The 25,283-nt window shown below is 40.2% G+C and overlaps 1 protein-coding gene across 10 annotated transcripts in view; it reads left to right on the plus strand.

Annotated features, from left to right (window-relative positions):
* TENM2 (teneurin transmembrane protein 2) overlaps positions 1-25,283 on the plus strand; it is a 750,319-nt gene that overhangs the window by 77,478 nt on the left and 647,558 nt on the right. For all 10 annotated transcript variants that reach the window (XM_082214667.1, XM_082214655.1, XM_082214668.1 and 7 more), the window contains exon 2: positions 11,344-11,640. In XM_082214667.1, coding sequence (XP_082070793.1) covers positions 11,415-11,640 — 226 coding nt within the window. In that variant the 5' untranslated portion in view covers positions 11,344-11,414. The remainder of the gene's footprint in view (positions 1-11,343; positions 11,641-25,283) is intronic.

The following is a 25,283-nucleotide window of genomic DNA, read 5'->3' on the forward strand; positions in this document are numbered from 1 at the left end:
TTGCTAAGATCCTTGCAAGAATTTTGCCAAGCACACCTAATAAAGAGATCACTCCATAGTTTCTGCAATCCGTTGTATCACCTTTTTTAAAAAAAGGTTGATAATTTTGGCATCCCTAAAGTCTGCTGGGATCTCTTCTCTCCCAGATTTTTTTGATGAGCTTGTGAAGTTGTGTAAGTTCAATTCTGCCCACTTTGAAGACTTCGGCAGGTATCCTACCAGGTCCTCTGACTTTCCTGTTTTTCATTTGGTTAATAGCTGTATACAACTCTCCAGGATTTGCAGATACTGCCACCACCCTCTGAGGTCCATCCCAGTGTCGAGCAGCTCTTATCATCAGAAAGTTCTTCCTGATGTTTAGTCGGAATCTCATTTCTTGTAACTTGAAGCCATTGGTTCAGATCCTACCCTCTGGAGCCAGAGGAAACAAGCTTGCTCCATCTTCTATGTAACAGCCGTTCAGATATTTGAAGATGGCTATCTTATCTCAGCTCAGTCTCCTCTTATCCTGGCCAAATATCCCCACCTCTTTCAATCGTTCTTTATCAGGCTTGGTTTCCAGACCCTTTATCATCTTGATCACCATCTTGTTCACCCTTCTTGCACGCGTTACAGCTTGTCAATATCCTTCTTAAACTGTGGCACCCAGAAGTGGACATAGCACTCCAGATGTGACCCTGGCAGAATAGAGTGGCACTGTTACTTCTATTGATCTTGCATCTGTTGATGCAGCCTAGAATACCATTAGCTTTTTTTGCTGCTGCATTGCAGTGTTGAGTCATGTTAAGCTTGTGTACGAGAGCCAACAAACCACTTTGAGTATTTGGGGTGGTATCTCCCCCCCACATCAAGTGGTATATAAATTTAAATAAGTAAATAAAGTAAATGGAATGGAGTATCTTTGAAGACACCATGGTCTACTGGCTAGAACCATGAACAGAAGCACTGAGCATTTTGTTGTAGGTCCTCCTTGTAACATTCTCTAGATGATTGATTAGAGTGCTTCTAAAAGAATATGGGACACGGGTGGCGCTGTGGTCTTAACCACAGAGCCTAGGGCTTGCCGATCGGAAGGTCAGCAGTTCGAATCCCCACAACGGGGTGAGCTCCCATTGTTCGGTCCCAGCTCCTGCCCACCTAACAGTTCGAAAGCACATCAAGTGCAAGTAGATAAATAGGTACCTCTCTGGCGGGAAAGTAAATGGCATTTCGGTGTGCTGCTCTGGTTCGCCAGAAGTGGCTTAGTCATGCTGGCCACATGACCCGGAAGCTGTCTGCGGACAAACACCGGCTCCCTCGGCCTATAGAGCAAGATGAGCAAGCAACCCCAGAGTCATCCGCAACTGGACCTAACAGTCAGGGGTACCTTTACATTTAAAATAATATTGTTCTTCTAATTTTTGCATATTCAGATACCTTGATTGATTGATTGATTGATTGATTGATTGATTGATTGTTGCCCTGACCTTTATCAACATATATTACACCATACCTCTGTTTAGGCCTTTCTTCCTGGTTTAGTGTTTATCCATGTGGGTTTTGTAGGGATATTGAGACATATATTGATTTTGCTGAATGTATCTGGGCCATGTTGAAGGATAGTTTCTATTTTATTAAACCTTCCCTTATGCATAGAATTCCTTTTTTTTAAAATTATGTAAAAATACTATGAGTAATATCCAATGTTAGTCATGCTCAGAACAGACCAAATGAAATGATTTTGACAATTGACTTCAATATGTCTTCTCTGAATATGACTTAGTTAAGTATCACTGTATACATATTTTTGTTGATAAGTGAAATGGACAGTGTAAGTTTTTAATACTAGAGCAACATTTATTTTGTAGTTATCTTGTTTGTTCAAATTCAATGGCATTTTTTTATCAGAGCAGTTTAAAGTAAAATGTTTAAAATATACATAAACACTGTATATATTGTTACCCTCATAAAGCCGGACCCTTGACTATTCATATATTCACCAGCAATTAAAGTATTCATTGAAACTAGAGTGAGAAACAATTACTAAGGAGAAATTCTTAAGCATGGAACCATAGGTTAATTAACATTTTTAATGCAATTAAAAGGTCAGAATATTATATTAAATATTTGAATGCAATTTCAATGAATTAATTTAAGAGATCATCTATAGAGCTAAGATAAATGTTCTTTACCAACACATACAGCATCTTAACAAAAAAACTGGCTAACTATACTTGACTGGTGAAATATGCTGTAAGATAACATAGAATATATTAAACATAAAGGGGAAGAAGAACAGATTATTATAGATGGAAATTGGCAAGAAATGAAAGAATTGTTCAGTAAGGCAAACATTCCATCTTGATGAGAATTTTCATAGAAATACAATGAAAGCATATTGCCTCTGAACTACAAAATCATGCATCTCATCACTACTCTCCGCCTCCGCCCCCGCCCCCCGCAAAATTGTGGTAACTGTGAGTCGAGGACCCGCCACCCGCTTAGAGATAAAATAAGACACGAGGACACATGCATTTTAGATCAGTGGGTTAAATAAGGCCACAACTTTATTGGTTACAGCATGTGAGTGGTATTGGCTTAGGCATTGGATCAAACAAACTATACTTGACTCAACCCCGTCCAGCAGGAAGTCATTTTTGAGGGTTAACAACCAGTGGGAGGAGCTTGTTGATGCAAATACAACTGGAAGCTTCCCCTGACGTCATCGGGGGTTGTGCCACCAGCAGGGCATCAGACAGGATCCACGACCGCCGGATCCCTTTAATGGAATACCCAAAAGGAGGGGGAGGTGATGGCCACAAGCTGCCCTCCAACACACCACACATATTCCAGTGCCTAACTGCCACCTGAGGAGAGGTCTTGCTCTAAACCATTTCCAAACCATTTCTGTGTTCAGAGCTGCTTTTGGGAGTGATTTGGTTGCCCTGATTGATGACCTTCATTTGGAGATAGACAAGTGGGAGTTTGACCCTGCTGCTTCTGTACATTCTATCACCTGCTTTTGATACCATCAACATAGTATCCTCCTAGGAGATAGATATTTGGAGACACTGTTCTGCAGTGATTAAACTACTGCTTCCAGGAACGGGGGGAGGGGGGGACTTTGAATAAGTGTTTCTTGGTCCTCTGGATCTTGAGCTCTGAGGGCCACAGTGCACTATATTGTCTCCTATGTTATTTGATATCTGTATAACCCCATTTGGAGCTGTTATTAGGAGATTTGGAGTGAGGTGTAATCATATGCTGATACTAAGCTTTTATTTTTCTGTAACTTCACAATCATGAGTGGCTATGTGTCTGGATGCAGTAGTGGGCTGATGAACTGAATCTGAAGATGGAGGGTGAGTGGTTCCTGAGTTCCCAACATTGAGCCTAGGCCTAAGCATGCACTGATCTCTGGCTTGGAGCACTAGGCTTTAAGTAGTATTTTATGCATAGGTATCTTTATTGGGATGGTAGGCTGTAAATAAGGTAGGCTGTAAATAAGGCAATGTATTTCTGCATACTGTGGGTGGACTAGGGGGTTCAGTAATAGGATTTTTTTTTTTACTGAATTCATAATAGTTTCAATTTTACCATTTACTAATTTGAAAAAATGATTGTATTAAATGTAATATACTGATGATTAGCTGAAGTTCATAAAAGAATTTGATAGCAGGATATAAAATAGTAAATAAAGGTATGGAATTCTCCCCTTTTGGAATTCACTTCCTTATTCATTAAAGGTTTCAGTTGTCCATTTCTTTGTGTGTGTTTTTACCTTTTCCTTTCTTAGAGTTTTTACTGCCCGCTTTGAAATGTTAGGACAAAGGCTCACAGTAGGAAGTTGTGTTATTTCTGACAAAGTTTTGTGTGCATAAAGCACTAGGAATTCATGGTAACTAAGTTAATGGTTTATGTACACTAAAGGAAACTTTTATGCTCAAAGGTAGGCGGAACAAAGCTCCATTTACTTGTATAAGAAACAACTTCAGTCTTTCTTCTACTGAAATCTAGGGCTTTTAAACTAACCTTTGAAATTATTTTTGGAGAAAGTTCTGGAAATGTGTAAATTATCTCCAACAATTCCCCTTTCCCAAATTATATGCTCCATGGTGTATCACAAAGAAAATAAACAGAAAAGGTATTGTGATAAATGAATCAATTAAAAGACTACAAGAAGACTCCAGTTGACAATTTTGCTGTCAGGTTTCAATCAACATATGCAATTCACACAACTAATTTAGCTCCCCTGGTCTAAGATTCCCCAGCCTAAAAAAACTTCCATCGTGTGTCCATTTCAAGAGCAGAGAATTCATACTGCTGGAGAGACTCCCCCCCCCCCATTTCTTTCTTTCCCTATTTTTTTCAGATGTTTGGAGGAAAAGCTTTGAGCTACTGCTGCCAAGATAGGGGAACTTGCTTACAGTATATGATTTAGCAAGTAAAAGGAAAACATGGTTTGTACTTGCATCTTTGTTTAAAATATAGATAGGGTAATCCTGATCAGGACCAAGTCAGTGTGTATGTATGTTAAAACTCTTTCCCCTCATACATATAAATCACAAAAATTGCTCCCTGAAGCTGGGAGTTGCCCTGAAAGGAAAGCTATCGGTGCCAAGAGCAGCTTTTCTCATGGGGTGCAGCTTTTGGAGTGGGGGTGGTTGTGAAGACCACCGCAAGAAGGAAAGGATTTCTATCACTCTCCACCCCCACTGTGGTCCTAATTCAGATCACCCATTTAAAAAATAAAAAAGACAGAAGGGCAAACAACACCTTGAATATAAAATCTAGTTTGACTGAAAGACTAGGGCTGGACTTGTCTGTCTTTGCTACAGCCTCAGAACAATTAATGCTTCCATTATACGCACACAAACATGAGAATTAGTGTCATTGAACCCAATGGATACAAATGTGTTGGATCTGGCTGCAAATTGTATGTATTGAGATGCAGTCTGGGAAGTTGTCCAGCTCAGTTCTATTATTATTATTTTTTTTGAGTAGTCACAGGACACAGGAATGCTGCCAAAAGAAACGTCCCCATATTGAGACCCACCCCCTCCCTCATAATGTGTACTAGCAGCCATCATATGGCATGACATCATAGTGTCATAAGATTTTTTACTCATACCAGCATCAGTCAATAATGCAAGTGTGGGCAGAGAAATTCACAATGTGATGCCATCATGTCATGTATACATATTTTGGGGAGAGAGAAAGAGAGTTCCACACAAATGTGTTGTTTTTGAAGCATATTATCAAAGTTGTTCTCAACATGAATCTCTGAGAGTAACTGGAGTCTAAAGATGTAATGTAGTATGAAAATTAAATATGTGCATACAATCAATTTTGTGCACAGCACAGCCAGACCTTTGTTGTTGTTGTTGCTTTAATTTTTGGTGCAGCAGTTCCTACTGCTTAAGGGACAATCTGATTTTTGAAGCTAAGAAGCATGTCTCCTCAACACCCAGTGGGACATTCTGTACCAGGGATGGTATCCTTTATATGTTGCTGAACTACATTTCTCTCAATCCAAGACAGCATAGGATGATGGGCACTGTAGTCCAATATCTGCTCTATAGCATAACTAGAAATAAGCATGCTGCTGCATACACGAATCTGCCATGTGTACCCTTTCACATACGCAAGTGTCCAGCGATCCACATCCAGTGGAGCTGTGGGCACGCTAATGCAGTAGCAGAGTACCAGCAAGAAGTGAGGCTGTGGAGGCATTTGGCATCGTGAAAGCTTCTTTATTTACAGCAAATCAAAACAACAAACATAGCTAGTGTGAGCAGCAGCTTCACACATGTCCTTTCTGTCCGAAAGCAGAGAACAAAGAAAAAATACAAAAGCACACAGAACGGAAGTACAGTGTCTGAGTTCCGTTCCCACACTCCTATCGCAATGTAATGTAAACAGTGAATCACGAGATCCAACAGCAATGAGAGAATGAAATTACTAACAGTTTGTATCTCCTGAACTGGCCTTTCTCCTTTTCCTTTCTCATTAATGCTGCCTTCTTCTGATCTCACTGTCCTTCTCCCTTCTCTCTTATCCTTAACCATGAAGTTCTTTATAGCTGAAATGTTATTTTCTTTATGTCCATAAGATATGGGCATAGCAGAAATGGTGTTGCCTTTTTATCCAAGATTGTCATGGCTTGCTTAATGGCGGCAGCATCTTTGAGCAGCATCTTCCATTGCGGAAATTGCAGCAGCGCCCATATGAAATTATATGTTCATCTAAATAATCCTCCACACAATTGTCAATCACTCATGATCCTGATGGCAGCTCTACCTGCTAACAGGGTGATTTAACAATGCCACAATTATATGTGAAACAAAATATTAAAAACATTGGTATATACTGTAGCGGGAATGTGCTGTGCTGTCTTCACTCGAAGCAGTATAACATACTGGGGAATATATGTGCTTCCAACAGCTACATACTGGATGTCAGAGGACAAGAGTCAGAGAACTTAAGTCAAAAAATGTAGATTAGATCTATGTACCTGCAACTGAAAAGATTGTGTGTGGGGTTTTTGGTTTGTTTGTTTTTATTTAAAAAAGTCATTTATACATATCTGATTTTTAGAAGTCAATTTAGACAATCAATTTAGACAGTCATGGTCAAAAATTGTTTCTAAAGTTGTTGCTTAATCGAAAGTATTCTCTAGTGATATGAATCCATTATACAAAATTGTTAAAGCATGCTTAACAATATTGTGTTAATTATGCAATGATAAATTATTTTATCTACCTTAACACACTGTAGCAGTAGATAATTGTTCTTTTTATGCAAGAGGAAAGTATTTATAATTTAACAAAGACTAAGAACTTTGATCATAATGACTGATTTCTTTTTTTACGTAACCACTAAAAAAATTGTAATAAATGTGATTCTAGTGCACAGGACATATTTTCTATGTAGCATGATAAAAATCAAAAAGCCAGAGGAACCTTGTAGCTAACAAATGCACAGAGAAAAGCAACTACCAGTCAGAACTCATGTTAAACCTGCAGTTTAACTACTGATTCTAAGTCACCTGAAGTCATTTATAGTTCTCTTTTGCTGTTTGCTTTATTTCATTTATGCTGTAATTCATTCTCAGTTTTACTAGCTATTCTATGTATCCATTTTTGCTTTGTAACTCATTTCAAACTACTTGACATGGACATGAATGTGGAACAGGAATACTTTTATTGTCTCTGTGTATTCACTAGTATAGACTGTGCTGTACAGTGGTACCTCGGGTAACATACGCTTCAGGTTACATATGCTTCAGGTTACAGACTCTGCTAACCCAGAAATAGTACCTAGGGTTAAGAACTTTGCTTCAGGATGAGAACAGAAATCGTGCTCCGGTGGCACGGTGGCAGCGGGAGGCCCCATTAGCTAAAGTGGTGCTTCAGGTTAAGAACAGTTTCAGGTTAAGAATGGACCTCCGGAACAAATTAGGTACTTAACCTGAGGTACCACTGTAGTGCCTAAATGGAAAGGAGAGAAGGCAGAATGAGGAGGGAAAAGAGGAGGGAAAAGAGAAAGATGGAGGAAGTTTACTGAGCGGAACATAGGAAGGGAGAAGCAGTCTTTATTGGTAGATTAAATAGAGAGATTCATGTCCCCAGTAAGTTTTTTACTGGATAATAACATGTGGAGATTGGTATCCAGGTGGAAGAGCCAAGAGAAAGTCAAGCTGTTTTGGAGTAAGTGGCCATATTCAGGAATACTCTTGAAGACTGCCAAAATGCCAGAAAAGGTGAATCATGCATTCCCAGGCTGCACTGAGGGTGAAATGCAGAGCAAGTGCCTGGTCAGGAACTCTGCTTTCAGAACTTGGACTTTCGGCTCAAGTATTCCTGAGGACTTGATTCTAAAGGTTAGCACATGGTTTAAACATAAATTAGGATACAGGTTGCAAAATTAGTAGCTCAGAAGCAGGGCTCTAAGATACATGGCTAGGCACAATCTAAGGCATTGTCGCAACCTTACACCCTTTTCAAGGGTGTGGTAGGCACAGTCATTCTCTTGGTTCTCTTCCCAAGCAATGGGAGTGGGCAAGCAAGTGAACACCCCAAGTAGGCTGTGTTGGCTTGTACAGCTGCATTTGATGATGCACCCTTGGAGATGGGGCCTAAGTTTGCCTGGCCAGCTTACTATCTGACTCAGGGTCTTGCATTTTCCCAGTTGCCAGGGCAGCCTTCATCTCCAGTGGCAGGGTGACAGCTGGTTTGTTCAACTCTCCCTCCTCTCTTGAAACATACGGCAGCATGTGAAGAATGTGGTCTCCTAGGGGCAAACCAGACCCTCTCCACCAACAGATTCAGTAATCTCCTTCCATTCCTCCTCTCTCTTTCTGACAGAATGTCAACCAAGAGTTTTTTTCAACACAAAAGCGGGTGGACATGTCAAGGCTACTTTCTAAAAATATTATAGAAGATGCTGGATGGGTTCAATGTTCTATTGTTATGTTGCTCACCAAAGAAGTGTGGTGGCAAAACTTTAAATCATCTATGCAACAAAAAACCTTGGGCTGGACTAGTTGATACCTATGAATATGATGTCATATAGTATTTATCAGTTCCAGCTTTCCACCTACAAGTGATCCAAGGCCTTTAGCTGATTAACATTCTATGATGTTTTAAGTGTATTTGTTTGTTCATTTTTATATATTTAAGTTGTGAACTGCCTTGTGATCTTTAGATGAAGGGGGGTACACAAATTTAATTAATCATCATCATTATCATCTGAGGGTGGTGACCTAGGTACTCCCCATGCCCTCTAAGCAAAAAGCTTCCCCCATACATATACATTTCTGTGATATTTAGACTTCCAAGCCTGAAGCAAAACTTCCAATATTGGAAACACATACTGAATACTAAAAGTATGCTGCCCGTGTGCTTAAAGTTATGCACATGTATATAAATTTGCCTAATATATGCAGGCTGATGGTTTTTACAATTGTAACACTGCAGGCTCTTAAGTAAGTATCTTATATTGGGTGTGTGTATTTTGGGTGTGTGTTTTTCCAGAAAACGATAGGTACAGTATTTGGTTTTCTATTGTTCTGGTTTTTTACCTTGTCTCATGGATTCTCACATTTTTTAAAAATAAACTTGTTATGATTTTAAGAATTCACAGATTGTAATATACATGTGGGTGTCTTCAAACATCTGGTTCTCCTGGTTACCTAAAATTGCTTCTTTTCAGAGTGATACTCTGAAGGGGGGAAAAGAACATCAAATGCTTCATGGTTCATGTAGCCTGCTCTTAATCCTGGCAGTCAGAGGAATACTGGTTTCAGGGTGTTGGCCACACTTTTTCTATAGCTAAGCTAGAAGCCATCTGTTGGCTTATCTTCTGTATATTAGTTATGTAAATCCAGGGATGTTGCTGCTGCCATGAATGCTGCAAAACACATTTCTACCTGGTCTGGGGTCGGGGCCCACCTCACCCTGAACAGCTAAAAGAGGCTCCTGGGAGGCCAATGAGACATTGCTGGAACAACTCTTGGTTTGTGACAACTGGCTAAAATATTTTAAAATGTTTCTAATTTTGGTTCCTCTGAGTTGGTGTTGGTTAAATGTTTGGTTGGAGTTGGTGGTTACTTTAATTTGAGTATAACTGTAAACTGTTTAGTGTTGTTATTGTTGTTGTTGATGATTTCTATTGATTTCTTGGTTGGTTTGTTGCTTGTATAGGATATTTTGTTTTTTTAATGTTTGATTTGTTGTGGTTTTATATATGCTGTAAGCCACCCAGAGTGGCTGGGGAAACCCAGCCGTATGGGCAGAATATAAATTTTAAAACAAGTTATGTCTGTCAGGCCCATAAAGATTCAGAGGTTGCATGAGTATTAATACAAGAGATTTGGGATGATGTAGTACAGAGATTGCCAACCCAGTGCCCATGGGCACACATTTCATGGCTCTCCTTTTTATTTATTTCCAATAGCAGACACTTCTTTCACCCATGGAGGAGCTTTCTGAATGTGTGCTGCTATGTGTGTATTATTGAGAGATATCTACTTGGGCAGAGAGAAAGAGAGTGAGATATCTCTTGGTGTGTGAGAGTTGGAGGGGGGAGGAAGCATACATGTACATGTGATCTGTAAGAAAGGTGTATGTGCTGTGTGTACAGTCTGTGTGAGAGACTGAGGGATGCATATGCGAAGTATGTGATTGTGTGTGAGAGAAGCATGTGTGTCTGTGGTCTATATGTGTGCATGTGCTGCGTGTGTGTGTGTGTGTGTGTGTGTGTGTGTGTGTATGTGTGTGAGAGAGAGAGAAAGGGAGAGAAAATGTGGTGTGGCCACATTGTATATTTTTCCTGGTACATGGAAACATTCCCTGTTTACCAACAGCATCATTGTGTGCATGATCTGCACAATCAGGACACATAGGTGACTTCCCACAACAAGCATGTGATTAGAGGGAGTAGGGAGCAGCAAAGATGGCCCTCTGTTTTCGTGTGATGCCATGCCATCCACAGCAGCTATGATAAATTATGCCTGTCCCTCCATGGTACACATTTTGTGTTATGGCCTGCTCCCATGAGAGCCATTTTGTAACTGACACCTACAGCACTTTCTAACAATTTGTAATATGCCTGCTGATCCAAAAGGGTATTAACCCCTGATGTAGTAAGAGAGTTAAAAAATGCTTAGGCTGTGATCATAACTAGACTAAGGGAGCAATCCTAAACTGCTGAACACCGGTGGAGCTTTATGGTGGGTGAGAAAGCCAGTTGAAGAAAAAAAAGTATGATGAAAAAGGGAAATTATGAAGGAATACTAAGGAAGCGTTTGTGGTTTTTCTGAAACTTGCTTGTATAGCATGTGAATCTTAATGGTTCGTTCTTTAAACTTCACTGTGTGCTTCATTCTAATCTGCACACTTCATATGATGCTCTACATTTCAGACCCTCCTGCAGCTATAAAAGGAAGTAATTAAAGCTGTTTCCAATCTGTTTTTCTGTGTGTTGTTGCAGAGCATGAGCTAATATCAGAGTGTCAAAAGGACTGTCATGTAGTTATCGGTGTGCATGCATAAATGAAAAGATTACAGCAGTTTGTTTTATCATCAATTTTTAAACTCTTCAATAAAAACATAGTTTTAATAAAATATAACTCATGCAGTTAAATCAAATTTCTTTCATTTGTTTCCATTAGGATCAATTACCCATATAGGTTTTTTAAAGCAATTGAAATGCTTTGTTGGCTGTTGTGTCTTTTTCACTTTAGTTTTCTAAGAAAGTGAGAAAATGTGACTTTACACATACACACAGATGCGCGCGCACACACAAACAAATGTATATTTAAGTCATCACTTTATACTTAAGCATTATTTTTATTTCTTGTAGGTGGAAAAGTAACCAGTCTCTGCCTTAAAGTTTTACATCAGTGGAAAAAAGTTTCCTTTTCTCCCAGAATTATGGATATAAAAGATCGAAGGCACCGCTCTTTGACAAGAGGCAGGTGTGGAAAGGAATGTCGCTACACAAGTTCATCACTGGACAGTGAGGACTGTAGAGTGCCTACTCAGAAGTCCTATAGTTCAAGTGAGACACTGAAGGCTTATGATCATGACACCAGAATGCACTATGGAAATCGAGTTACTGACCTAGTTCACAGAGAGTCTGATGAGTTTCCAAGACAAGGTATGTTCTAAGACACCTTTTTTTTTTACTTCAACGATACCATTACAGCACTATATTTAAGTGTCCATGCAGTTACTCTGCATTTGTATTGGAAGATGTGTTCAGTTGTGATTTGACATGCAAGTACAAAATTCAGTTTTCATTGTGAAGTGAAGTGGTGAATATGTTAGCTTTGTCATATTCAGAAAGCCTTTCTAGATTCTTCCTTTTAACATAGAGGTATTAATAATTATTAGTATTAACCAGCTGTCATGTTGTCATATTTCTGGAGAGGCCCACATATTATACCCTTGTGTTATGTCACTAAGGTTCATTACAGGTATAACAGAGACATTTTCACTACTTATGTTTTTGTGGGACTAGCATTGCTGATAAGATGAGTAAAACATTGTGATTAACATTTGGTAATCATTACCTATGAGGTACTTTGTAATTTATCCCATATTTCTTACTGAAGTGAATTGAAATGTGGAGAATGTACACTTTTCCCTGACATAATTTTGTCACTGCATAAGCCTTACATTTAATTTAATTTAAAAATGGAGGGAGAAGACCCATCTAATTCTTTTCAAGTTCATTAGTAGTTTGTTAGTGCCTCACACAGAATCAAAAGCCCATGTTAAATTTTAGATTGACATGAATTCTTCACATGAATGTGTAAACTTCCTTTGATAACTTTTTTCCATTATAACAAAAACGATTGGGAGAAGTATCTTTACATGTTGTTTTTACTTTGCGTACGTTTCTTTCAATGTTACTTTAAGTGACAATTTATTATGCTTCTGTGTCTTACCCTTTTCAGTGTGTGAATAATTCAAATACAGAAAAACATAGCCCAGACTTGTGATATGAAAAGTTCCAGATAGTCTGGCTATTAAGAGATAGTTGCATTCCTAAGGCAGGCATAAATGGTGGGTGGGGAAAACCAGCACACTTTTCAAATGTCCAGTTGTCATATAGAATGATATTAAGTCCTATAATCCCTTTGTAAGATTGATGTCAATGAAGTTATTTCTGTTGCTTTTCCTAGCCCAGAATGAATCCTAGGCAATACTTTTCTCAAAAGATTGTCTTCCCAGCAAAATTGATCCACAAACATATATGGCTCCATCTCATGGAAGAGTATTTGTTCAACATAGCTTTTAATTTTATCCTACTGTACAAAGCTAAAAGCACCTGATGCCCTCCAAACATGTTTTAAATTACTGTATGCATGTGCTTGGTTTGGATTGGAGCTAATAGCTCTTAGTGATAGAATTCCCTGTGAGGTATTTGTTGTTTCTTTCAAAATTGTTAAAATTTCTTTGGCACTATGAATGTTAAATCACAATATCTCTGTGCAGTAGATATATTCCCTGCCATTCTTCCAGTGAGCTAGGCAGCTTAAACTGCAGAATAGAGACTTAGCTAAGGACCTCAGTGAGCTTTACTGCTGAATCAGCATCTGAATCTGGATTCCTCACATTCAGGCACAACAGCGTAGACACTTCTTGTCAATGGTCCTTGTGATGTTTAAGTTGTAACTATGCTTCAGCTGAAGAACTGTTGCTCATGAAGTGTATAAATTATCCTGTGTTTGCATAGCTTCAAAACTGCAATAGGGTTCTTTGTTTCTAGATCACTGATTTTAAAACCTCTTCCCAACTTTCTTCTTCTTTCATGAAATTGCTTCAGCTTTCTTTTGGTATAAAATGGTTACCATCTTTGTTAGTTGTGTACATCAGTTTCCCAAATACAAGTATTTTCCCCTGGTATTATTTTTCTTTCCATATTTTGGCCTACTTACTATTTCTGTAACTACTAATTTACATTCCCTTGACTGTTTATTCCCACTTTGAAGTAAACAATATGTGTAGTAAATTAGCCTTGTATGAGTGTATTTTAAGGGTAAATGTATGCACTGCCAGAAAAAAAACCTGTTACTCTATTGTTCTCTTGTTTGTTGGTGAATCAAGTATACAGGTGGTTACTAGCGGTACATAAATATAGGTCTGTCCTATGTATAATTTGATGGAAAGGAAACACAGTTTTCAGGAAAGTTACAGTACATCTTGTGAACATTTTTTTTCTTTGAAAAAGTGCATTTTATTGCTAGCAAAGTATTCTGAATTCTAAGTACACTGGAGTACTGCAGAATCACATATGTCAAGCTGGCAACTGCTGATTTGTGCCAACTGTACCGATTTGCCTCAGGATGCAGAATTAGATTTCGACAGAATAACTTGGAGTTTAAATGAGGTCACAAGATTTATTTACTGGAAACACTGAAATGGATTTATCAGGCCACTCTCTAGACATGAGGCTCATTCTATTAAATGGGGGCATTTGTCTGATTTGCTGGTCCACCCAATATTGGTTGTTCATGCAGTCCCCCTTTATGCACACAGGCCAACAGTTTGCAGTGAGGCTGCCCATAGACTATAATAATATCGCAAGGGAAGTAAAAGTAAGGTTTTTGTTGACTATCTTTCTTCCACAATTCATAACAGCATAAATCTTTTATCGTGGAATAACATCTTGTTAGCAACTAGTGCCTTGTTGTGGCTCAGAAGTCACAGGAATAGAATGGGCATTAGTTGCAATGGACAGATATCTATAAAAGTCATGAGAATTAGACCTTTTTCAATAGTTTCATGGTAGATCCGGCCCTGGGTGCCAGTGGGTGCCATTGAGCAAGGTAACACTAGATGGACTTCATTGCCTTGTGTGGATGCCATTGAACAAGTTAATAACTTGTTGATGTAATAATATGTACAGCGGTACCTTGGGTTAAGTACTTAATTCGTTCTGGAGGTCCGTTCTTAACGTGAAGCACCACTTTAGCTAATGGGGCTTTCTGCTGCCGCCAGAGCACAATTTCTGTTCTTATCCTGAAGCACTATCTCTGGGTTAGCAGAGTCTGTAACCTGAAACGTATGTAACCTGAAGTGTATGTAACCCAAGGTACCACTGTATTAGGTAAACACTGCAGAGCTGCAGGGAATTTTTATGCCACAATAAATTAAAAATTTTGCTTTTTCTGCGGTCCCAACATGGTCTGGTCCAAAACAAACAAGATAGAGGCCTTTTTTTAAAGGGCCATAATTTTATAATAGTATTGGGAGGATTTATATCTGGATGCTTTACTTGAGATATATCTTAATTGCATTAATTTAAAGCAGAGAGCCGCTGCAGTGTTTTTGTACTTTGCAAGGTAAAAGCAGGGAGTATATAATATCCTGTATGTCTCTAGGTAGACGTAGGATATGACTAATTATCAGTGTTGTCATCATAATTTTTTCTCTTGAAGATCTGGAACAACTTGGAAAAGGTGTGAAGACTGACACACAATTATTGCAAACTACAGTTAGAATGTTACATGATCAAAAGCCCCATCTCTTAGCTGTCACATAAGTAAGTTATTACTGAGCACTCTCTTCTTTCTCGTTGTAACCAAAGCCAATCTAGTAATCCATCTCCTCCAGGAATTATGAGGACAAATAGTATATGCTTTAAAATTTTAATATGTGCAGCCAACAAGGAATTAGTTAATGATTTGATAAAGTCTTTTCTAATTTGTCATATGTGTTGATAAGTGTACAGTGCACATATTTATTGTACTTTTTCTTGCAAGGAGGTCTAATTTCAGTGAAGCATAGCACAGTATCTGTATAATATTGCCGTGTGGCTCTTCCCTCTATTTTTTTATATTTTTTAAAAATAAAAATAAAATTCCCCAGTTTTTCTAATTTAATTCAGTGGCATTAGTTAAGAAAATGGCAGTGGTCTTGATATGCACTTCAGTTTGTCATGACATATTTACTATTTTTTTAAAAAAAACTGTTCCCTTGAGATAGTTTAACCTTCTGACACAACTATAAAGTAAACTTTCCTTCTTTGCATTTTCCACTATGGAGTGATAACTACATAAAGAGGAGCATGCATTCATAAAGCACCCAACTGAAAGTAATAACACAAATTCAAACAAGCTTTATCAGGGACTTGAAAATGAGGATTTAAATAGTAGCCCTCATGTACCCCCACCAGTGTCAGGCCTAGGAGCAGTCCCAAGCAGTAAACCTGATTCTTAAAAGGTGTGTAGCAACAAAAAGCATGCACATATCCTATTAAAGATAATGAAAGACTAATGAAAGTCATGTCTGACTTGCATAGATTAAGCTTCAGGTCTTAAACTTATATCCAGTCCATCACTGAACTTAAATACCAAGGACTTCCACACATCTTTGTCTGTTCTGTTGCAGCATCTTCCTATAGAAATTAAATAATGTGGGGAACACAACAATCAAACTTAAAATACATCATTTTGAGCAACACTCAAAAGGAGGCACTGTGGGAAACACAAGTGACATCATCCCCACTAATAGCATCACTGGGAGATTGTGGGAAATTTAAATAGTGGCTATGTCAGAAGAATCGCAAGGAATTAGCTGCCCAGCACTCATCAGAGCACCATGAAATAAAACGGTTTAAAAATGAGAGTCTGTGGCCTGAGGAGAGTCCAAAGGGCCTGTATATGGCCCTCAAGCCTGAAGTTTGCAACTTCTCATCTATGGGCTCAAGCCACTGGTACAGGGTTGCCATAAGTCTGGGAAAACACAGACATCTCCTCTTTTGGGGGCGCAACATGCCCATCTGGACAGATTTTTTACATTTTAAAGGAAATGTCTGGGGCTTGGGGGGGAGTTGGGGGCTCGGGCGGGGCAGGCTGCTCTGCACCGTGCTGCCACTGCCAGCCTGAGCCAGGGAAAGAGGTGTGTGGGTGTTCTGCATGCTGTGGTCACTGCCAGTCCAAGCCAGGGAAAGATGTACATAGGCGTAGCAGCCCCGCATGCCCACACGCCTCTTTGCCCAGCTTGGGTTATCCTCTTTTTTTGCTCTTCAAGATATGGCAACCCTACACTAGTAGACATTGACTACTACCATATGTTGTACTTGTGTAGTACAGAGGAATTACATTTTCATGTGAATAATCCTTAAAAGAATAGCAGTGTGTGTGTGTGTGTGTGTGTGTGTGTGTAATTAGGGATGCTGACAAAACTTTTCTGACTTGTTTTCCTCTAACCCAAGATACCAGCCCTTACATAAAAGTATGTGTGTTTGTATATATTGCAACAATTATAGTTATTTAGAATCTGCTTTGCTGCAGAAAAAAATAGATACTCACATGCTTGTGACATGCAATTACATACATAGATTTCCCTACGCCTGCCTAGGAAAAAATGTTATGTGACTCAAAGGAGCCTGTAAAAATGTGTTTCCTGCTGTCCCAATGTCACTCTTTCTTCCATATCTTCCTGAAATTGCACATTAGCATAGCTTGCCAAGATTGCTGTGAATTCTGTCTTTTTTAAAAAAACACAGAAACCCGTTTTGTGCAAGGTTCAAATAAACAAAAAATAAACAGCTGTAATTGTTTTGTCCTAAGTGGTTGAATATACCATAATATTGATGCAGGGCTGCCTGAAGACATATTTGACTCATCTCTAGAACAAACTTAGATTAGTGGAGTTGACAAAGCAAATGGCATTCAGACATTTAAATATATAGCTTCCCATTCTTTACAAATACTTAGCTGTAAGTGTTTTAGAATGAATGCTAAAATACATATCTCTGAATGCAGACCATATTGGAAACTGAGATTTACTGTCCCAAAGAGTAATGCTTACTCAGCCATCTGATTAGATCTGAGCACTAAACAGTTTGAGAGGGATACATAAAACTGTTTTATTACAAGATGCTGTTATGAATTATTGCAGATTTCCTTATGGTATAATGCCGTTACCAAACAACATGCATGAATATTAGTAGTTTTATTTCTTCCTCCTCGTACTTCCTCGTACTTTTTGGGGATAATACTTGGATTATGGCTTCCAACAGTTTCCATGTATCCTCAGGTAATAGTTGGTATAGAGACCTCTACTCAAAACCAAAAGGTGCTTTTAAAAATTTGGGTCACAGTATGTGGAAAGCCCCGTTTTTTTTGCCCATGAAACTGGTGTTAAATGGTAGCATCTCATAGGGATGGATGCAGAAAATAACCATTTTGCAACTATTAGTTGGTCTCTAAGGTGCTACTGAACATGAACATTATATATATATATATATATATATATATATATATATATATATGCAGGTTTTGGTGTCTTCGGGTGTCTTCCCGTGTAAGAGTCGGGGTGTCTGTGCGACGTTTCGACGAGGTCTCACTCGTCATCTTCAGGCTGGTGCTTTCGGCTTCTTGTTACTGGAACAGAGCAGAATCTGGTGTTTGAGTTCCTATAAATACTGTTGAGGGGTGTGGTGTATAGCCTCCAACGTTCTGGGCAGAGAGGAAGTTCCTAGATTAGTGTGCCTTTTCTTCTTTTGTTCCTTAATTACTTGAGGGATATCTTGAGTGATTTCATGAGTGATATTCTGAATACCACTGGGTGGGTCATTAAGTGTAGATTAGTTGCTAAAGCTTTCGTGTCTTGACCTCTTGAGCTTGTGAAGAGTTTTTCTTCCTCACACATCTCAACAGCCTACACCCCAAAATACAATTCACTATGGAAATAGAAGACAACAACCAACTCCCCTTTCTTGACGTCCTAATCTACAAAAAACCTGATGGCTCCCTAGGACACACTATCTACCGGAAAAAAACACACACCAACCGCTACTTACATGCACAATCACACCACCACCCTGCACAAATAAACTCCGTAGCCAAGACTCTCATCTCCAGAACCAAACGCCTGGCTGACAAAGACCACTTGACAACTGAGTTACAGAATCTCTCAAATGTGTTAATCGCCAATGGATACCAGAAAAACAGGGTTACGAAGCTAATCCAAAAAGAAACACCCCCCAAAAACCAAGACACAGAAGAAAACAATGGCATGGCCCTCCTTCCTTATATCAAGGGCACTACAGACAAAATCAGCAAAATCCTCCATAAACACAATATCAAAACAGCCTTCTGCACCAACCAAAAAATAGCCAATATCCTCAGAAACCCAAAAGACAAAATCCAGCTGGAAAACCAAGGGGTCTATGAAATACCCTGCAAAGTCTGCCCAGCCACGTACATTGGACAAACAAACAGACGAATAAATGCACGTATCGCAGAACACAAGAATGCCGTCAAAAAAGAAGAAAAAACTTCCTCTCTTTTCCAACACATGAAAGAAACAGGACACGAAATTAATTTTGCAGATTCCAAATTGCTCTTTAACATGGAACATCACCACAAGAGAATAATCATGGAAGCCATCGAGATAGAGAAACACCCTCACAACATGAACAAGCGTGACGACACGTCCCGCCTGCCAGACATCTGGAAATTAGCCCTCCCCACAAAAACCGACACCAGAACCAGAGGCACACAGAACGCCGTCACCAATCAACCACACCAGACCCAAACCCAGACCCTCTCCACAGACATATTACAGACTCCATCCAGTAGCCAAACTATAGTGGCACCTCCGGATGCTGCACCCCCCTGCAATCCCTACACAGATCTGGCTGGCACAAAGCACAAAACCACAGCTCGCCCCTATACACGAAGCCAAGCCAGAGCACAACTAAATGCAGCACAGCCATCTTCTCAGAAAAACTCTTCACAAGCTCAAGAGGTCAAGACACGAAAGCTTTAGCAACTAATCTACACTTAATGACCCACCCAGTGGTATTCAGAATATCACTCATGAAATCACTCAAGATATCCCTCAAGTAATTAAGGAACAAAAGAAGAAAAGGCACACTAATCTAGGAACTTCCTCTCTGCCCAGAACGTTGGAGGCTATACACCACACCCCTCAACAGTATTTATAGGAACTCAAACACCAGATTCTGCTCTGTTCCAGTAACAAGAAGCCGAAAGCACCAGCCTGAAGATGACGAGTGAGACCTCGTCGAAACGTCGCACAGACACCCCGACTCTTACACGGGAAGACACCCGAAGACACCAAAACCTGCATTCCTGTACCCGTGAAAATCTACGAAAGCATATATATATATATATATATATATATATATATATATATATAAATGTGTCAGACCAACACGACTACCTACCTGAATCATTTTGCATTTCGTTTGGTGAAACATTCAGTTGTGATTCGAGGACCTGCCACCTGCTTGAGGATAAGAAAGACACATGGACACGGTATAGATCTGACGAGAAGCAGCAGCACAATGGCTGGGAAACGCTGCTGCGGCCGCGTTTGAGCAGCTAAACCCCGCCCCCACGCCTCCAGCCGATTAGCTGGCCACTTGGGGGTGTGGCGCAGCAGCAGGAGCAGCTGGGCAGGGGGTGGATAGCTGTTTATTTAAAGTAAGTAAATAATATATTTTGGAGCAGAGAGTGATAGTCTACATACAATTACAGTACATACAATTACTGAAACAAATCAACAAAATGTAATTCTTCCATAAGAGTTGCCTGGAAGAAAACACTACTTACAGTTAGTTCGTCCCTGGAGAAGGCACAAATGTGACATGTAAAGGAGGACTTCGCGTCTTATTAAAAGCTATTGAATCCTCGGAGAAAGCATACATTTTACATAGAAGTAATTTTCAGTATAGAGTTGCCACACTGATCAATTAGCTAGTAGAATGATCTCCCTCAAATATTCCATGATGCCAAGTATGCAACCAAATAAGTAGCTGCTCACAATTTAAAATTCCATTGGTGGGTCTTTTAGCAAGGTTAAATTGGCTGGTTGCCAGTTCAGCAAGTCCATTGGCTGCCCCCTAGTCCTGGAGAATTTAGGAATGAATTTAGCAGCTCTTCCTGTTTGCTACCTACTACAGCTGCAGGCATCTCAAAAGAGGTACAGAAGCAATTATCAGCCCTGGCAAAGTGCTTGCTTGCTGCAGGACTCAGAAAGCATTCTGTCCTGTAGGTGGCTTTCTGTTGAAATAACTGAATATACTGTGTCAAGAAAACAATATATATATTGCTGCAAGTGAAAGTTGCTGTTGGTTTGGACGATATTGACACACCCCAAATCTGGCCATCAAATGGAGAGGAGTGGTCTCCCCCCCCCTACCGCCCCAGCTTGTTTGGCAGCAACACCTTACTAGTTAATTCACATAGGCTAAAACCATGCGGTTGATTTCCTGTGGCTGGGGCTGGGAAACCAACTGCATGATTATCACCTACACATGTTGGACATTGCATGTATAGGCAGCATTTGCATATTCCGTCCCAAATGGATGTGCAGAAGTGAGGGCAGTGCAGCAACTGGGCAAGGAGGGCCAGCATGCTTGTGTTCACATCAATGCCATGGCTGGCAAGTGGTGGTAGGATATGAGTATTGCCCCATCTGGCCACAGGGAAGAGCTGTTCAATGAGTTCACATTTATAGAAATCTTGCCTAACATTGTTTTGTTTTGTTTTTGAATCACTTCATTTGTTTTAAAAGTTAATTTAATTGTGCAGAATAGGAGTTAACTAATGTGCTTTCTAAAATTTTAGCATAAGCATATTTATTTTTTAGGAGGTGTCACTGGATCATCAGGTTGGGTTTAGGCTCCGCCTTCATGATGAGGCAGGAGGAAAAGACTCCTCTGGGATGTGACTGGTTACCCATCAGCTTTTTGCTCCTGCCTCTTTCTCCAATACAGGTACAGAGAGAAAAGTGGTGGCCTTCCATCCCACCTACCACAATACATCAGGGGGTTTGCAGCTGACTTCTCAGTTAATTAGTCAACTGAAGTAGGCCTTACTTGTGTCTATTGCCTCTGAGATCTCTGCTTCTCAATCTGGGAAGCAGAAGCAACCACAGCAGAGAAGCCTCTCTTCCCAGACCTCCACCCCCCTTGCTGATGGTGCTGATGGTATGCTTCCTGGCTCAACTAATCCAGAGTGACACAGCAAGGGAAGCCTTTGACCCACTGGTTATGCAATCTCATGGGGAAGGCTCCATCCCTGAGATGGAGAAGGTGGAATGGAGCAATGGTGAGATCTCTGAGGAGAAGGAGCCCCATCATATTTTTCAGGATCTGCATTATATGCCACGACTTTGCAGATCCCTGACTGCTCTAGATTTAAACTCTCCCTACCCAAAAAGTCCCCCTGCTCCTTCTAAGGAAACTTTAGTGCTCCAGAGCCACAGTCCTCTTCCAAACTAATTCCAACCTCCCTTCAGTTTTTAAAAAAGCTTATTTAGATAAGCTTGTGTTGCCTCCATTTTCTCAAGGGCATTTATCATATGGGTTGAATTATTGACTAACCCACAGCAGGATCCTGCCATGGGTAGACAATCCCTGAAAAACTTGTGCAGGATTTGTCTACCCCTGGCAGTATCCTATTGTGGGTTATTCAATAATTCACTTGTCTTCAGTTCTTCTCCAGTTATTGGCAGAAAATAAGTATTGATCTCTAGATTCTGAACTTTTTAATGTATGGGTACAAAACAGAACTTTTGGCTCAGCCATGCCTCCATTTTGTCCCATCACCAATCTCCAAGGATCATGTGACAGTGTGTACACCAGCTTATAGACATAGCAACTATCGATTCATTCCCAGCAGATGAGCAATTCTTTTGTGTTTCTCAAAAATTACCTCAGCAAGTGGAGGTCCTAGACCTCAAGTTCCTGAACTGCTAGGTAATCTACAAGAAGTTCTGCATGGAATTCCTCTCATCAGCTGAAGAAACCCTTAAACAAAAGCGGTGATGAAAAATCTATAGATCTTCAGGACATGTACCTTCACATTCTCATTCTACAGGAAATATCTCAGATTTGCACTGGGAAAGCTTCATTTCCAGTACAACTTGCTTCCATCCAGCCTTGTATCAGCATCCAGAGTATTCACAAAAATTATGGCGATCTTGGTGGCACACCTCCGCCTCCACAGCGACCATATTTATCCATACCTAGACGACCTGTTCCTGAGAGTGCGGTCTGTCATTCTGGCACAACAGCTGTTGGAATCAACTCTATCAGCCTTACAGAGACTTGGCTTTGTTATTGGACGAAGAGTCAACTCACCACCACCACCACCCCACAATTGCTGACTTATCAGGGGGATAGACATTCCTCCTCCCAGAGTGCTTCATGGTGGACTTCAACCTGCAGAAAGGGACTCTATCCTGTGATCCACTGCACACAGTAATAACTACAGACACCAGCCTACAGGGATGGATGACCCACTGCAATGGACAAGCAGTTTTGGATTTCACTCCACACTTGAGGATCAAGCATATTTTTTCTGCTCACTGATTTTCTGCTCACTGTGTGTGTATATCAAAAACAGTGGCACCAGGAGTTGAGACTTACAGGCAGAGATGTTCCAGTGGACAGAACATCTTCTCAGCCTGCCAACAGAGCACATCTCAAGAGTGTTCAATGTACAGACAGAGTGGCTAAGTTGCTTCAGGCTGGATCCCGGAGAATGGACTCTGCACTCCCCATTTTTTGCCTGCTTCAGTTTCACATGGTACTCTGCAAAGAGGATCTCTTCGCTAGTTGGGGAAATCACCAACTTCCTAGGTATTTTTACAGGTTCCAGGAACCTCAAACAGAAGGTTGGGATGCCTTCATATTCTCTTGGCCTCCTGATCTACATTATGTATTTCCACGCACATCCATTCTCCAACAAATGCTGTGCAAGATACAGGAACAGAAGCCCCAGGTATGCTGATCACCCCTTTCTGGCTACACAGACCATGGATGTCAGAGATTCTAGCTCTGGCAACATCACCCCCTTGGCCCATTCTGCTTCACCAGGACATGCTATCCCAGGGCCCACTCATTCACTCTGCTCTCTGTTGTCTGTGTCTGACTGTATGTACTTTGAGTGGAGGCACCTGAAGTGACTGAGCCTCTCTCAACCAATAATTACAACCATCCTGCATTCCCATCCTTCCATGAAGCATATATACCAGGCCACCTGTAAGACCTTTCTGAAGTGGTCCTTGGGCACAGCTATGTCAGTGGACAAAGTAGCAGTCCCTGACATCCTCAACCCAACACACTGAAGCGCCAAGTGGCAACTCGATAATGCCTCCCACTTATTGGCCCATCCTCTGCTGAAGCACATCCTTGATGTGACAGCCCTACTGTGTCTACTGGTGGCCCACAGTTTTCCTTCCTGGGACCTGCATGCTATTGTCTCAGCCCTACAGAAGCCTACATTTGAACCCTTGGACAAATAGTTGTTCCTTCCAGTCTTAAGAGTGTCAGAGTTGGAGACCCTATCCCATAACAAAGCATTTATCCATAAGGAATGGGCAGTTTTGAGAACTGACTTCTCCTCTCTACCCAAAGTTCTGTCAAGATTCCATGTTCTCCCTACATTTTGTCCCAACCCTTCTCACCCATTGGAAAAGCCTGGCACTCCATATGTCATCACAATAAAAGCTTTAAGCCACCTAGATAAGGTGGAGGAGCTAAACTTTTTGCCTAAGGAAGTGGGATGAAAGGAAACAAATAAGGAGCTAGTAAATCTACATTCTTTAGTCCTGGTTATGTATACATTGAGTGCACACCTCACATCTAATAAGCTTATCATTGTGGTGACATATGGAGTTGAAGCTACCCCCATGACCTTCTATTACAGTTTATTCTGCTAGGGCAGCAGCCACTTCAGCAGCTTTCCTTGATTGATAGCTGTCAGGCAGCTACTTTGGTATCCCTGACTACATTCACAAGGCATCATAAAATGCCTTAGTGGAGGTCGCTTTTGGCCATATGTCCTGCAGCAGGTCCTTCTGCCTTAGTAATCTCCAGTGTGGCTTGGAATCATCCTAGTTGGGTATGCTATGCTCCTGAAATAGTACTGTTGGTACTTACCTGAATAGCATATTTAGGAAGGGTCGCTGGGCTATCGGGACCACACCCTAGTGGAGGCTGCAATGGTTTATAAGTTTGTGTTTGTGTTAGATTCGTTCACAGTCGTTCATGAAGTGTCCCCCCTCCCTTTACCAGGAGGTGAGTTTTCTGTTATTTTCCTGATCAGGAGCCAATCATGTCTCTGAAGAGGTTTTTTCCTCCTGCCTCATCCTCATGGTGAAGCCTAAGCCCAACCCAATAGCCCAACAACCCCTCCTAAATCTACCATTCAGTTAAGTAGCAATTGTACTTTATCAATGTACAGTATCTTAGTTTGTTTTCTAATAAAGTTGATGCTTTAAAAAATATTGATTGTTACTTGACACTATTTCAGAGGTTCACTGGCTGAACCTAACCCATGTCCTGACATATGTTCCAAATGATACACTGCCAAACTGAGAAAGAGGTTAGGATCACTATAATCATCAAACGTTTGACCGCATAAGAATAGTGTTTGTTATTTGTCAGCCATGATTCAGTGTTATAAATGAAATTCTGATGTTTCTGAGATAGTGATAGTGAACCTCTGGCAATGTTAATCAAAGCACACATTTGTGTTTTGTTCTCTGATTTCCATAATTTCTTAAATCGAATTTCTCCAAACTGCATTTGATTCTCTGTCTGAGTCTTTGCACGTGTACTCTTATGCATGCAATTAAATGTGTGCTCTCATATTAGCTTTCTTGCCAAATTCTTGTTAAAAAAAACATTGTAAATGCATATATTATCACAACGATCTGCTTCAAGCACTGAATTCATTAAGTAGATTGTTAATAAAATGGGGAATGATATATCACAATTTTAATGCTCTGTCTCCCAAAGTTAAT

This window comes from Podarcis vaucheri, assembly GCF_965113315.1.
Source record: "Podarcis vaucheri genome assembly, chromosome: 2".
Classification (NCBI taxonomy): domain Eukaryota; kingdom Metazoa; phylum Chordata; class Lepidosauria; order Squamata; family Lacertidae; genus Podarcis; species Podarcis vaucheri.